Source organism: Lycium barbarum, chromosome 4 (genome assembly GCF_019175385.1).
Source record: "Lycium barbarum isolate Lr01 chromosome 4, ASM1917538v2, whole genome shotgun sequence".
In the NCBI taxonomy this organism is placed as follows: domain Eukaryota; kingdom Viridiplantae; phylum Streptophyta; class Magnoliopsida; order Solanales; family Solanaceae; genus Lycium; species Lycium barbarum.
This window is the reverse complement of record NC_083340.1, coordinates 31,787,222-31,802,592: the sequence shown is the minus strand read 5'-3', so window position 1 is coordinate 31,802,592 and position 15,371 is coordinate 31,787,222. Positions and strand designations below refer to the sequence as shown.

The following is a 15,371-nucleotide window of genomic DNA, read 5'->3' as shown; positions in this document are numbered from 1 at the left end:
AGTTAATAAATATTATATATTTTTTAACATTAAAATATTTGTTTACAATTAAAATTAAAATATTATATATTTTTTACAAAATATTAAAATATTATATTAAAAATTATATAAAAATATTTGTTTAGAATATTTAAGTGGGAAGTGATAAGGGTAATGTAGTCATTTCAACTTTTTATTCATGTATTAGTTATTCCATCTTCTATCCCACATAAAATAATACATAGATTCCCTCATTACTTATACTTGTATTACTTATGCGGATTTCGAAATTGCAAACCAAACGTCGTACTAATTTTATACATAAATAACTTACTTCCTAACTAGCTACCAAACGCAATATAAGTATGCAGAAATTAATATATGAATAAATAAGGTGGCATCTACTAGCTACCAAAGGTCGTATTAGTTATGCAGAGAGTAATACATGAATAAGTGCTCTCTTAACCAACTACCAAATGACCGCCTATTGGTTGACATTCCATACATGATACACCATACTCCTTTTTTTCTGGCCAGAATGAACACAAGCTGAAGATAGAATTTGAACTTTGAAGCTTTAATCAACTCAAGAGCATATATTCTGTCATGAAAGTTACAGTAATATTGTCTAGAGAATGAAAGGGACAGAAGCATTAATGGACTAAAGGTCAAACATTTTGTGCCAAAAGAAATTGAAATTACTTTTTGGACTATAAATACAGAACCAAGAAGAAGAAAATAGTTCCCAACTCATCTCAAGGCATTCAAGAGAAACTAAAATGTAAAGAAGAGGAGTCCGGCGCCTAAATGACACATTTTTTAAGCAAAAATTTCAAAAGGGATCCGGAGCTACGCGATAAATCAAAGCTCTCCACGAGTTACACCTAGTATTAACGGTTAACTTACCGTCTATCTCTTGGGCTTTATATTTAATAAAAAAAATTAATAACAAATCGTGTAACTCTCCACAGTTTGCTATTTGCACCTCGTGGCATTTGCACAAATAGCAAATCGTGCAACTAGCAGTGAAAAGTCATTGTTTACTAGCTAAGGATGACTTGCCTACATACCCTCCTCCCAAAAGGGTATTATTTCTTAATTTAGCAACTTTTCTTACCCTTTTGGGGTTGCTGTGCTAGGCAGTTATCCTGGCTAGCATGTTAGGCCTCTTCTCACAATTGCTTAACATATCATATTGAATTTTGATATTGTGAAAAATGACTATCATTTTGCCCAATTAAGTAGGCATTTGGAAATGTGATATGAAATCATGATTGTGATTTAAAATCATCATTTTTTTATGCAATTTGCACAAAATTTCAACTTCAACTTCATATCATGATTTCAAATCCCAGATCATCCAAAAATGCATGATGGGATTCCAAATCATGATTTCAAATTTTCTAAATGTAAAACTTGACCCATAAGTTTATATTTTGTAAAATAATATCCATAAGTTGGTAGATATATTCACCAACCATGTTTACCAACTATTTCTATCAACTATTAAAAGATCTGCAAGTTGATAGTATATTTATAACAAATTTACTCTTACCGACCATGTGGGAGGATTATATTAAAAAGTAGTTACACTACAACTCATGTTCAATTTTCTTTTTTATTGAACTAAAGCTTGATCAATTGATGTTGTATTTTTTAGAAAGGCCTTCTAGTAGCGTATTAATTTTGTTATGAACTATGATTTGCTCATTTGATAAGTTTGTATAAGAATTGGAAAAAATTTGATGGTTTTCACAACCTGTGGCTTTTTAGTTCTCTGAGAAAAATTACAACTAAAGAAATTAAAATTGTATGTCCAAACAAAACTTCAAATTCAAATCATCATGATTTCAAATCACTGATTTCATATCATGATTTCAAATCATGTCCAAACAACTCTAAGTGTACAAACTTCATACATATAATAGGTCAATGAGAGGGGGCAAAGCAAGTGATCCTATGTCTTTCCCTGTTGTTTTTTATATTGCTTCTCTTTTTTAGCTAAATAAGAGATAGATACTGTAAATCATAATAGAGCCAGCGTCACTATAAAAAATGGGTAATATGCGGAGGTTAAAACCTACGCGAATTGTAATTTTCAACTCCGCTAGTTGCTAGAGAAGGCTAAAACCTACGCGAATTGTAATTTTCAACTCCGCAAATTACCCATTATTTTGTAGTGTGTGGTGGAACATAAATTAAGAACATAGCTTAATTTAGTTATTGTTATTTAAATGTGTATTGGAAATTATCTTTTCTGCTCATGGTAACCTCTAAACCTGAAAGACTGAGAGAATCCAAGAGTCTTCTAGCATGTGCCTACGGTAAAGATATACTAGCTCAGATTGAAGAAGTCACGTGCAGTATATATTTATATATGGCCAAAATAGCAAACTGGGAGATAATTGAATTTTGATTAATTACTTATATATGGGCCACATTAAAATCTCCCAAGGAGACGTAATTTCTAAAAATAGATGCATGCAGATCCGAGTTTCAGGTTTTGTTCAACTGGTCTACAGGCTACAATAGTTCCATGGTGCCACATTGACAAGATTAAAAACCACGGATGAAGTCTTTAGACATCACCGATCTGCTGGTTACTTCGAATGAAAGATAATCATAATTTATATAATTTTCAAAAAAATTTAGCCTGCCTGAATTAGATAAGAGTCGTTCACGTCATTGACAATGTTAAAGCTTGAGTCAAGAATGTTATATGTAAGACAAATAACAAAAGGTGCTATAAGATGGAAAATTTGCCGAACGTTATGACTAATTAAGAGTTACCAAAATCTACCAATTCAACTCTTTAAAATTGTGTGTTCTTAGTTTCCAGTAGGGCAAGTTACCCCCTAGGAGCAGTAGTCTATATGGTCAAAAGGGCTAGAAATTGCACCGGAAAACAACCAACATTTTGCTTATTTTCAATAACAAAATGTGATTATCATGCAATTAGAAGGAGAAAATAAACAAAAAGGGAAAAGAAGTTGTTCTTTTGCGTTGAGTGATTCAAAAACTTGTTGTACCTAATGCAAGAGTAATGATTTTCAACAATTTCATATTAGAACTTTCACAAGAGAGATATGGCGTAGTTAGCTAGAAGCATACAAATGTGGCTGATGTTTGAAGTTGGCAAAGCGTTTGATATACCTTTGAAGAATTCATCTACTAGACAACTTTTTATGAAAAGGGTCAAAATTGCCCCTCAACTATTGAAAAGAGAAATTATACCCTCCGTTTGATTTTGGTATAAAATTACCCAAGCCACTAACATATTGGCTCAGATCTGTCCCTGAAAAGTGAAAACTAACAGACTTCCATGCGTGATTTTAAGCCATTTAAAAATATTTATTTCCTGAGATGGCTATCCAAAATCAATGGCTAGGTATATTTTTTTATTTTAAAATAAGGCCACATGATGATGGTACTTTTATACAGATCCAATAGAGGGGCAGTTTTGGCCCTTTTTAGGATATTAAATCATCAAATTCATGCAACTCTTAATAAAATCATTCTAAAACAAAATAACAATATAAATAACAACAATAAGTACAGGCATTGTTGAAATGCGGATAATGGGAACAAAAACAAGGTATATGGTAGAGTTAAATAAATTGTTAGGATAAAGAGTAAAATATTAGTATTAAATAATAAGTAACCCCTATAATGGCTGAAGAACAATAAGGTAACAACGCAATCACATCAAATCAGTTGTTATATAAAAAGAATTTTTTCATCGTCGACGGATTTCACAGTATAATACGATAAATTTTAAATAACATCCAACACATACATTTATCTAAAGTAACAATACAATACACCATGTAGTCATGAGGCCGCAAACTTATTTTTGATAAATCCTTGGATCAAGATACTATTCTAAGGCCTATTAAATTGATGGTGGCGCGGTGATTTGATATAGAAAACACCACATTACAGTATTTGATTATCTTAATAAATTTGAAAAGTTACAAAAGTCATACAAAAAATATAATATTATCAGACGTTCCCTGTTTATCTCAAACAAACACATTTTTCAGTTTAGAAAATTCTTTTGAAAAGCTTCTAAATTCTTTTGTATAGTTTTGCAAATTCATGACCAAATTGGCGTGTGTTATAAACTGACAATTAGCTTAAAGTCGTATGCAGCAATACATCTTTGAAAGGTTCTTGATGTTCAACTTGCTATCAGGCTGGTATTTGATTCCCGACCAATTTTCATCACTTTTTGAGCTTAAGATTTGGTCAAAATCTCAGATAAAAAGCTAGTACTATATGCTAAAATCTTATTAGTTGACATTCCATACTCCCTATTTTTTGGTCAGAATGAAGCAGATAACTTTGAAGCTTAAATTCCTTGAAAGAATATATTCTTGCAGGAAGGCGACAGAACTGTGTAGAAAAGGAGACTGAAGCACTTTTTAGATTAATCAAATTGGCAATGAAAGGTCAAATACTTGGTGCCAAAATGAAGCTGAAATTCCATTTTGGGCTATAAATACAGAAACAATAAGAGAATAATTACACACAACTCATTTTAAGGCATTTCAGAGGAACTAAGATGTTAAGAAGAGAGGCCTTACCTGAAGTGAAAAGTCATTGTTTATTAGCCAAGGATGACTTGCCTACATACCCTCCTCCCAAAAGGGTATTATTGTCTTAATTTTCCTTTTGGGGTTGCTATGTTAGGCGGTTATCCTGGCTATATTGACAGGCTATTCTACATCATGTTAGGCCTTTTCTTCTCACAATTGTTCAACATATCGTACAAATTCTGATCTTATTGGTATATTGCTATATTCCTTCCACAATTTAACTTTAGACAGAGAGTAACTGAGAGGTGCAATGTAAGTAGTCCTACTTCGTCCCTCTTAGTCTCAACAAGCCTCACGGTATTGTCACTTGAGTTATGTGACATCGAGTCCAAAAACACGCGTATCATGTGAACTTGTAATTTATCTTGTATAAAACTTTACTTTTTCTCCTTTCCGGCGTGGGAACTGTCTAAAATGCCATATGCACCCCTTTTTAAGAAGTTTGTCAGCTTAGAACCCTGTCAGTCCTTCTTCTTGACCTACCCTCATATGCCTACCCCCGTCATGTGTGTCATATGTGCATCTAAGTTCAAATTGCATGAGGTGATGTTAACTTGAAATGTACTTATGATTATCAGCTCTAGCTCATGTTTTCATTTTCCACAACACAACAAAAGTTTAAATCCCACACTCCTGTTTCCTTAAGTCTTTCTCTCTCTTGGGTGTGGGGATGTGGGATAAGAGTGTAAGCAAAATCTCATTCATGATGTTTATCCCATCGCTTACTAACATGCACAGATCTATTCAAGTACACAAATATTTTAAGAATTTGTTCAACCAGACTGCAATAATCACAAGGCGGAGCATTGACGTGTGATTGTAAGAGCACCAATTTGCTGGTTATATACTACACAAGTTAAAAGTGAAGCAAAATGAATGAATATCTAATGCAAGCCATTTATTATTTTAACTTCAAGTCTACTAGTGTATATGTACATTTATCACCTCGGTCTTATTCCAAAAACTCTGTTGTGCCAAACTGAATGGAGTATCATGTGGAAAACATCATATTTAGAAGGCTTAATGTGCCAGAGAAAATGCTGCTGCACCTGCTTAACTCTACGATGCATCTGCTTATATTTCTTATCCGGAATGGACAGTAGTATCTTTTTCAAATTTGGAATGTCCTTCTCCTGGACAAATACAGCAAAAGCTTCCCAGTTTAGAGTCTCAAAGAGAGGGGGCACATAGTTATCGGATAAGATCACCGGAATACACCCATAGTAAATGGCTTCTACCACTCTAGGTGAGTTGACTTGAGAACCTCTAGCACATATGCAGTATTTGCTGCTCTTCATGTACCGTATATAGCTTGCCTTAGTTATTTCACCATAAATCCTCATGTCAGGATCTTTATTTTCCCAGTGCTTCAGTAGTATAGGGCGGAGATAACCATGCATATGTCCAGCAAAGAAAGCAAGGGTACGCCGTTTGGAAGCTGGCTTTCCTCCAAGTTCAGCAAGAGGGTTCGTCCTCAAGCGAATGTTCGGTTGTGGTAGAGACACATCTTTACCAAACTGGAAGCCACCTCTCAGGTCAGCATTGCATAAAGATCTTATGCAATTACTCATAATTTTATTCGTCTCTGCAGGTGCCTGAGATGAAAACAGCACTTATGTATAGCTGCTATTATAGAAACTCTATTTCATTCTATTATTCCAGAATCTGACATTAGAAATCATGACGTTTGCAACGAAAGAGATTTCAACGAATTATGCAAAATATGAACAAATTTAAGAAGGATGAGATGCTTCTTTAACTATTACAGGATTTTAGATAACAGGAAAGAATCAGACACATACCCAATCATGGCAGGCAACAATAAAATGGTCAGCTCCACCGGTTCTGTTCCAGAAATGATATTTTTGTGCGATCATGTCAACATAGTTATGTAAGGATTGAATCATATTGGTACGATTGTGAGAATCAGGCACGTATAAGGTCACCTTTAGTTTACGGAAACTAATAGGTAAATAAAACAGGTGAGCCTTTTTGGGATTTTTGGTGACAAATATTTTGTTTTCTTGAAGCAGCTTTATGAACCAACCCTCTGAAGCATATATTCCATCAAGAGGTCCAGAATGGAATATAGGTCTTTCCCCTTCAGCATAGATGTAAACCTTGAGAGTCTTCTCCATCAATTCATAACTCCTGCATTTGGTATTACCACATCAATAGCAAAAAACTTTGTAACATTACTTAAGAAGTTCCAAAATCTTCTTCACAGCTGTGTTGTCCATGACTCAATAGAGTACTAATAATGTAACCAACTCTTAGAAGGACATGAAATAAATAGAAAGTCCAAGTTCGTCAAAGATAAATCAATCTGTTAACCCTGATAATTTTACAGGTTATACCTCTTCTACAGTATTTTCGTTGAGATTATACAGTACCCGGTTACTCAATTGGCGATGCAAGGAAATTTATTCCAATAGTTTCACCGCATATAGCTTGCACTTTCATGGTACAGAAAACTGTAGTTAATAATGTCGAGCATTCAGAAAAGTCATAGAATTTCAATATAGGTTTGTGGAATAGCACGAAATGTGGTAAAGTGAAATGAAGAAGGTAGTAAGAGGCATCACAATGCTTGAAAAATAATTATTCTTGGAACATTTAAGCACATCAACATGAACAAAACCCACAACTGATGTATATTATGGAGTTGCTAACCTTTTAAACATGGACAGATTTCTAAATAGAGAAGCATATAGCCCAGTTTCACTTTGTAAGAGAGGCGCATTCTCTATCAGAGCTTTTGCACGTAATAGTTCTTGATCTACAACCGAGGACCATCGTGGTTTCTATGCAGAAATTTCAATCAGAAAAGAAATAGACAAGAGTAAGTTCAACGCTCTATAAACAAACTAATCAAATCATTCCCCTTAATAAAACTGAATTGAAGCACTAACATACCATTGAACAAAATGAAGTTCGACTTTGTAAATTCATTTGAGATATTGATGCCACACTTTTTCTTGCTCTGTTAGACCTTTCAATCACAACAGGAATATTCCTCAGGCAAGGGTGATTATCAACATTAAATTCAGAACCATGAGAAACCTGCGGTGGAAATAAGCTAATATTCTTTTCTAAACTCACTGCTGGCAAGTTGTTTAACACTTTTTTAGTATCCTCATTCGTGGTAATATTAGAGTCTTTAGCGGTTCCATCACTTGTCTTTGGCAGCTCAGTTTTGGCTGTTCCTTCATGAATAACATTTGTGGCAGTAGTGTTTAGAACACTAGCAAAGGTCAGGTTTCTCGACATACTAGAATTACCAGATGATTCTCCAGGTTGAAAGCTGCCTAAAAATGCTACTTGACCTTTGCTGGAAGAAAATAATGAGGGTACAACATAAACATTTGGGAATCCAAAATTCTGAATCATCAAAACCATAACAAAAATGGATGCCACTAGCCATAGCAGTCTTTTAGTCTCCAAGAAACTTGCATATCGAAGTTCAGTTCCCATGTTCAAGCAAATCACTCCATTACCTGGAAAATTTTGCAATTCCAAATTTAGCATCCAACAAAGCAGTCCTCTAAACTTCAAAGATTCACTCATTTTTTTAATGCTACTTGAGAAGTGATGCTAACTTTTCAGTACAAGAACATTGATTCAAAGTTCAATTAAAATTGTGCAGCTATATTTGAATATTCTTATTACATTAAACAAACACCAAATCTTAACAACTGAAAAAAAGGATTTTTCTAATGAATAGCATAAAGCAATTTAGATGACACTTTAAAAGTGTCACCCAAAATCAAAGCAATCACATATATAAGAAGCAAAACATCAGAATTCTTTTCTTTCTACTTCTCAAGTACAGTTGAAGCTCATAAAACTACAACACACACAAAAAAGAAGGCCAAATCCTGAGACACCATATAATTGGGAACTACTGAAGAAGGTTAAGTAAGAAACTGAAAAGAAAAAGGAAGAGATCTCACAGAAATGATCAGCTTCAGGTTTGGCTAAACTTTCTGCTCAGCTGCACTTCATTTATCACAAACTAAACACCAACTTGATATATTTTGCATGATTGATGAACAAGGCATGCTTTGTACTATGTTTTTTTTTTCTTTTCTTTTTCCTGTTAAAGCCAGTTGAGGGAGTGAGAAACAAAGACAGGAAAGGAAAAGAAAAGAAAGGTAAGGTCCCACTATTGGTTTTGTTACTAGTCATATGCAGTAATAGTTGGAAAGTGTTTCTTCATTAAATTGATAGTTTCTTATCAAATCTTCAACGTTATCATTATTTCTAAACAGTGTCTTTTGGAGTGGACTCTGTAGTATGATATCAACTGCTCTATCTTCCTATTTTATGCCCTCTTTCCCCCTAGTGTCTGCTCATTTACTTAAAATCCTAAAATAAAGGTAATACTATTATTGAACTTGGTAGAACTTCTCTTTTCATGTGGCTGTCTATAGTGTTGGAGAACATTAATGTATTTAAAGGACTATGTATACTGCAGGACAGACAAAACAAACCCAAATTTGAAAATAGAATTTACAAATTAGAAAGGTAACTATAGTAAGGTTCCAAATCCATCCCAACCTCATCAGCTGTAAGAAGTAACAAAAGAACATTACTTTTAAAGTTGCATCTTGCTAGCACAACTTTCTCGTCCAATTAGATAGACAGTGAAAAGGTAGAGAAAGAATAATTACTTTTGTCAAGAAATATAAAGAGGAACAGGAAGTGGGTCATTTTCATAAAGGAACAGGAAGGAAGTGGGTCATTTTCATAACCAAGTGTAGAAGACAAAATTAACTATTCTGCAAATAAATATTTTTTGTCAAGAAATATAAATAGGAACTGTTAATGGGTCATTTTCACGACCAAGTCTAGAAGACAAAATGAATTATTTTGCAAATGCCTTAAGCCACTGTTTGAAAGGTGAATGATTGAATACTTTATTCCCAAAAAGTCAGCAATCATTTTCCTTCACTCTGTATTATAACCAAATTTCACCTAAGATATTTTGCATAAATAATCATACGTCTCTGCTTTAATTATTCTACCCTGCAATCAATGTTTGGAATGAAATTCCTTTTCTGCAATAACAGAGAGAAACAAAAAACAATTTTGTGACGAATGTTTATCACGTTTAGCGGAAACTCACGGCTATCTTGCAAAAGTTTTTCTTATCGGCGGTACACTCAATGTATTGAGTGTATCTGTATTTATATAAAGCTTCAATTGTTGTGCTCATCTTAATTATTCGTTTAGCATATCCATGACCAAAGAGGTAAGAATGGTCTACGTCCAATTTAGCTACAAATTTGGGCCCACGCAGCAACACTTGTAAATCACAAAGATTGTACTATAGATTTGTCCAAATAAGAGAAAAAAGAAACAAATAGAGGTACGCCAGAAAAAGAAACAAATTGTCTCTTCTCAAGTTATGTACAGGAAATAATCAGATACGTTCCTCCTAGCGTATTCATGCAACTTATTACATCTTTCTCAAAAGAATGCTGCACTAAAACATCTAAAACTATCTATTCGTGTACATTTGTCACCTAGGAGTTACTCCATAAACTCTGTTGTGCCATATTGAATGGAGTGTCATGTAGAAAATATCATACTTCACTGGCTTGACGTGCCAAAGGAAATGCTGCTGGACCAGCTTAACCCTCCGCTGCATCTCACGATACCTCTTCTCTGGGATCGATACGAGTATGTCTTTCAATTTCGGGATGTCCTTCTCTGGAACAAATATGGCAAAAGCCTCCCAGTTCAAAATCTCGAAAAAAGGGGGTATGAAATTATCAGATATAATCACTGGGACACATTCGTAGAAAATGGCCTCCACTACTCGAGGACTATTGACTTCGTAACCTTTTGCACATATGCAGTACTTGCTGCTCTTCATGTAATTGACATAGCTTACTGTACTGATTTTTCCAAAAATCTTCATGTCAGGATCTTTGTTTTCCCAGTAGTTCAATAAGATAGGGCGAAGGTAACCATGCATGTTGCCAGCAAAGAAAGCAAGGGTCCGTCTCTTAGAAAGACGCTTTCCCCCAATTTCTCTAAGGGGATTCTTAGCTGTACGCACATATGTTTCTGGAAGCGATACATCTTTACCGAATTGGAAGCCTTCTTTGATGTCAGCATTGCACAAAGCTCTTATGCAATTAGCCATGATTCTTTTTGTTTCTGCAGGGGCCTGAGTTAGCAAATTTTCATTTCAGGATCCGACAAAGATTCATATAACTTAACTACAAAAAGAATGTATATTCATCCGTGACACAAAAATTATAAGACGAGCTTGTGTGTAAAGAAGGGTGCACACATTCAGAAAGATAAGCCCCAGTCCAAACTCCAAACTAAGAAAAAATGTGCACACATCAGAGCACTCCATTAAAGGTGAATACAAAAGATCTTGACAGAAACGAAGTGTGGAGCTGTTGTCCATCGGCCAAAATTAATTATGGTTGCTAGCCAAAATACACATAACATATACACTGATTATGTATATGCTATGTATATTATATAAATACATTTATGTATACTACTACTACATTACATATACTTTTGCCAGCTATTATTTTAAGAGCAGTACAAAAATGTAATTATCCCAATTCAATGAGAATCAAAATGGATCTTGTAATATAGGTTTAGGAACTCAGATTAAAGGAAGAATCCAAAACTTACCCAATCATGGCAGGCAACAAGAAAATGGTCGGCTCCAGCAGTTCTGTTCCAAAAATTATGTCTTTGGATAATGGTGTTGAGATAATCACTTAGGTATCTTACTAAGTTCCTACGACTGTGAGAATTGGGTACATATAAGGTCTCCTCTAGCATACGGGAGCTGAACGGTAGATAAAATAGGTGAGCCTTTTTGGGGTTCTTGGTAACAAATTTCTTGTCTCTTTTCAGGAGCTTCATAAACCACCCCTCAGAAGCATATATTCCTTTAAGAACTGGTGTATGGAATACCGGTCTTTCGCCTTCTGTATAAATGTAAACTTTGAGAATTTGCTCCATCAATTCATAGCTCCTACATATGATGTATGTCACATCAGAAATATGTGCCTTAAGCATATTGAAAGACAAATAAATGCAAAGCTTCAGCAAATGAAGTGGGAAAAAGCTACATTACACTAGGGCGGACTCATCATATGCATCACCATTTTTGTCTATTACCTCTTAAACATTGACAAATTTCTGTACAATGGAGCATATAAGCCAGGTTCATTTCCTGCCGGAGGGGCATTCTCGATGAGACTTTTTGTACGTAGAAGTTCTTGATCTACATCTGCGGACCACCATGGTTTCTACAGAAAAGATCAAAAGAACATTAGAAGAGGGAAATAATTAGAATAATTAAGCAACTATTCGTCAATTACACAAGTCTATATCCCACGAGGAGAGTACCAAACTAACATACATACCATTGAACGAAATGAAGTGCAACTCTGTTGCTGCATTATGTTCATTTCAGCTATTGATACTATACTATCTTTTGGCTTGTCAGACTCCTTCATAACAGGACTGTTGCTTATAGAAGAATGACTGACTGAAGGAGCATGGTCAGTGTGACTGACTGAAGGAGCATGGTCAGTGACCATTTGCCCAGGCACTTTTCCTTTTTCAAATACTTGGCCTGTATTTCCTTCTTTTGCAGATATGTTCTGATAGACAGATACCAAAGGCGCTCCATTATTTGCATCAGCATTGACCTGAGGTATCATAACCATTGGTGGTGGTGCAACCGACATTTCTGTGGGACTGATATCCAACGATTGAGCTTCCATCGGTGCTGGAGAAATACTGCCGCCCCCATGAGTATTAAACACACTCGACGAAGAATTTTCAGATGTACCATTTGAAGCTTGTAAATCATATTCAGAGTCAGCAGCCTTATCTGGAGGTAAGCTACTATTACTTCCTAACTTTTTAACCGTTGACTTGTTGCCTGTTTCTGAATCCTTAAAAGGGGATTCATCTTCAGGGTCAACGTCCTCAGTTAAGGTATCACCAGAGCGCTCATTCATTGGGGTCATAGAATCATCCTCTATCTTTTCATTTTTCCCATCAGAGAGCTTGGTCTCATTACTTGCTTCATACAGAAGATTTGTATTAGTAGCGTTCACGACACTAGCATGTGTCATGTTTCCTGACCCACTTAAGTTACCAGATTGATCTACTCTTTGCGAGCTGCTTATTTGACCCACATTGGCAGTAAACAAAGAGGACAGGGCATAACCATATGGAAAACCAAAATACTGAATCATCAAAACGATGGCGAAAACCACACCCGATAGCCATACTAGTCGTCTAGTCTCTAACAGACCAAGATATCGAATTTCAGAGCCCATGTTCAAGCAGCACCCTGATTGAAGAAAGCACAGCACTATCCCTGGATAATTTTGAAATCCCACATTCAGTAGTATTTTTCTACTTATTTCATAATAAGCTGTACTTGAATAACACAATAAAACACTACCAGTACAAAGAGGGAATTAGATTAAATAAAAATATCAGAAATCATTCCTTCAAACAGTTGTACCTCCTTAACAACCACAATTCTCAACTTGAACTAATGCTCAACAGGGCAGATCTAGAGGGTCAGTAACGGGTTCAAGTGAACCCATTACCCTGAATATATATGTAAAGAAATTCAGTAAATATCTATAAATATTTGACTGTACTCTTATTTAGTACTATTAACATGAGACAACGGTCGAACCCATAAACTTCAAATCCTGTATCGACCTAGTGCTCAAGCAGATGTTTTCACCATTAAGAGCCAAAAACAGAAACATAAATTCCACTCTGTTACTAAATTAATCAACCAGGAAAACACAAACACTTAGAAATACAAGAGCTGTTTGGTTAATAACTAACAAAACAAAAACAGGAAACACCAAAAAGAAAGTAATATCATCATCAAATCACCAAACAAGAAAAAACAAGTCAAATTAATCATCCAACAAGAAAAGAAAAAACCAACCAAACCACTGAAGCTAATTAACTGTAATATGAAAACCAGACAATATATACACCAGCAAATGAACTACAATCATGTGAGCTTCAATTACCAGATCAAAAGTCGACAAAGAACTGTTTCAGCTTCTAAGGCCCCGTTTGGCTACTCAGTGAACACAACAGAGAGGATAAAAATCCAACATATTTAGCAGCCTTCATCTGGTAAACTAGTTGGAAAAGTTGGTTTTCAATTGAGTTGACCAATTGCAATAATATTTCGTACATTAGAAACCCAAACGACACCTAATAAAATATGCATAGCTTATGAGTCAATATACAGTAAAATAAGATTCTTTTAGTACCTCTATAAGATTTGGAAACATCATAGCCAATTAAAGGGGGATTCTGCTGAGCTTTCCTTTTCTATTTCTTGGGACCCTTCTTCTTCTTTATTTTTTTTTATTTTTTTTTCTGTTTTTTCCAGTTATGATAGCAGTAAAGTGGAAAAAGAATAGGAAAAAAAAAGGAAGGATATGAGTAGGCTTTGATTAACAAATCTAAGTCATAGTTAGGTGACGTGTTCGGAGAAATATGCCCACCCTTTTTTGGAGAAATTGCATAAGTGGCAAGTGCAGGTACAGCTATTAGTTTTTTCACGTAAAATTAGTACGAAGCATATTGCCCCCTCGCAGATGAGAGCGTGGCTTGTAATCTATTTTAGTACTATCAACTATGTCTAAGGAATTTTCTATTAGTTGTATAACAATGCTCTTCTGTTTACGTTTTAATGTCTACTATAAACGAGGATAAAAACTAATTAACGATATATGCATTATTTGATACTTATTAGTACTACTCCCTATGTTTCATAATTTATGTGATACACTTTTTTCTTTAATCTGTCTAAAAAAAATGATATATTTTCTTATTTGAAAATAATTTAACTTTAAACTTTGTCTTTTAAGCTTAACGAGATGATCTATAACCATACAAATATTTTTGAATTGTTTTAGACCATAAAATTCAAAAGTCTTCTTTTTTTTTCTTAAAATTCATGTCCAATTAAATTATATCACATAAATTGAGACAAAGGAATGGTTATTGAGAAAGTCTATAAGCGTTCATATATATATATATATATGATGCACTCTTCTTTTGATGAATCAAAAATTAAAGTGAACCACTCATTAGTTTTAGACAAAAAGTGGAATTCGACTTTATTTGCGCTCAAGATGGTTTTAGAGCGCCAATAGCGCATTGGATCCCAATTTAGTATTCGTTCATTTTAGGTGGGTCAAATCTTAGGATTAACTCATGCAACGGTCAGTATACATTTTTTTGACGGAAAAGGGTCAGATTTGTCCTTGTACTCGCACAAATAAGTTATATTTATCTTTCGTTATATTTTTTTGATATATTCGCCCTTATCATTCAGGATCATATTTACCTCTGTCATCTAACTTTATGGTCATATTTTCCGTTTTTTTAACAATGAAGCGGGTGCAACGTGCAAGTGGCAGAATAAAATGAGATATTAGTGTTAGAGTTTGTCCTGAATTTTCTACCTTATTTGAATTTTATCATAATTGTACTTTACTTAAAAAGAGATTTTCTTGGTGAAAAATGTATTTTTTTTAAAGGATTCTACCATATCTATCGTTTTCTTGTAGGGGAAGTTTTAAATTTTTATAAATATAAGATCGTTTCTTCGCATAAACAACACAAGAGCTTCCACAATGTAGTCATTAAAAGAGTTTCGTTTGGTGGGATTATTCTCTCGTAGTTTTTATTAAATGCTTTTGTTTATTAGTTTTCACAATATGTAGGTCAATTGACCATATCATATTA

General features: G+C 34.4%; 2 protein-coding genes across 4 annotated transcripts; both read right to left on the bottom strand.

Moving 5' to 3' along the window:
- Positions 1 to 5,450: 5,450 nt before the first annotated feature.
- On the bottom strand, positions 5,451 to 9,010 carry LOC132635810 (probable glycosyltransferase At3g07620). The gene is made up of 5 exons (XM_060352347.1): positions 8,531 to 9,010; positions 7,494 to 8,074; positions 7,251 to 7,381; positions 6,380 to 6,728; positions 5,451 to 6,172 (listed from the first exon to the last, which is right to left on the bottom strand). Exons 2-5 carry the CDS (start codon positions 8,049 to 8,051, stop codon positions 5,519 to 5,521), a joined length of 1,692 nt encoding a protein of 563 aa, XP_060208330.1. The 5' UTR covers positions 8,052 to 8,074; positions 8,531 to 9,010; the 3' UTR covers positions 5,451 to 5,518.
- Positions 9,011 to 9,885: 875 nt separating this feature from the next.
- LOC132635809 (xylogalacturonan beta-1,3-xylosyltransferase-like) lies at positions 9,886 to 14,053 on the bottom strand. 3 transcript variants are annotated; one of them, XM_060352345.1, is made up of 6 exons: positions 13,886 to 14,052; positions 13,637 to 13,750; positions 11,987 to 12,954; positions 11,739 to 11,869; positions 11,244 to 11,592; positions 9,886 to 10,755 (listed from the first exon to the last, which is right to left on the bottom strand). In XM_060352345.1, exons 3-6 carry the CDS (start codon positions 12,911 to 12,913, stop codon positions 10,102 to 10,104), a joined length of 2,061 nt encoding a protein of 686 aa, XP_060208328.1. In that variant the 5' UTR covers positions 12,914 to 12,954; positions 13,637 to 13,750; positions 13,886 to 14,052; the 3' UTR covers positions 9,886 to 10,101. The 3 variants fall into 3 exon arrangements, with proteins under 3 accessions (XP_060208328.1, XP_060208329.1, XP_060208327.1); XM_060352346.1 differs by lacking the exon at positions 13,637 to 13,750 and having other exon boundaries at positions 13,886 to 14,053; XM_060352344.1 differs by lacking the exon at positions 13,886 to 14,052 and having other exon boundaries at positions 13,637 to 13,879.
- Between the last annotated feature and the right edge of the window lie 1,318 nt (positions 14,054 to 15,371).

Coding starts and splice junctions, on each gene's coding strand:
- LOC132635809 (XM_060352346.1), bottom strand. CDS start 12,913: ATGGGCTCTGAAATTCGATATCTTGGTCTGTTAGAGACTAGACGACTA. Junction 11,870..11,986: donor GCACTTCATTTCGTTCAATG/GTATGTATGTTA, acceptor TCTTTTCTGTAG/AAACCATGGTGGTCCGCAGA. Junction 11,593..11,738: donor AATTTGTCAATGTTTAAGAG/GTAATAGACAAA, acceptor CATCATATGTAG/GAGCTATGAATTGATGGAGC.
- LOC132635810 (XM_060352347.1), bottom strand. CDS start 8,051: ATGGGAACTGAACTTCGATATGCAAGTTTCTTGGAGACTAAAAGACTG. Junction 7,382..7,493: donor GAACTTCATTTTGTTCAATG/GTATGTTAGTGC, acceptor ATTTCTGCATAG/AAACCACGATGGTCCTCGGT. Junction 6,729..7,250: donor AATCTGTCCATGTTTAAAAG/GTTAGCAACTCC, acceptor TACCAAATGCAG/GAGTTATGAATTGATGGAGA.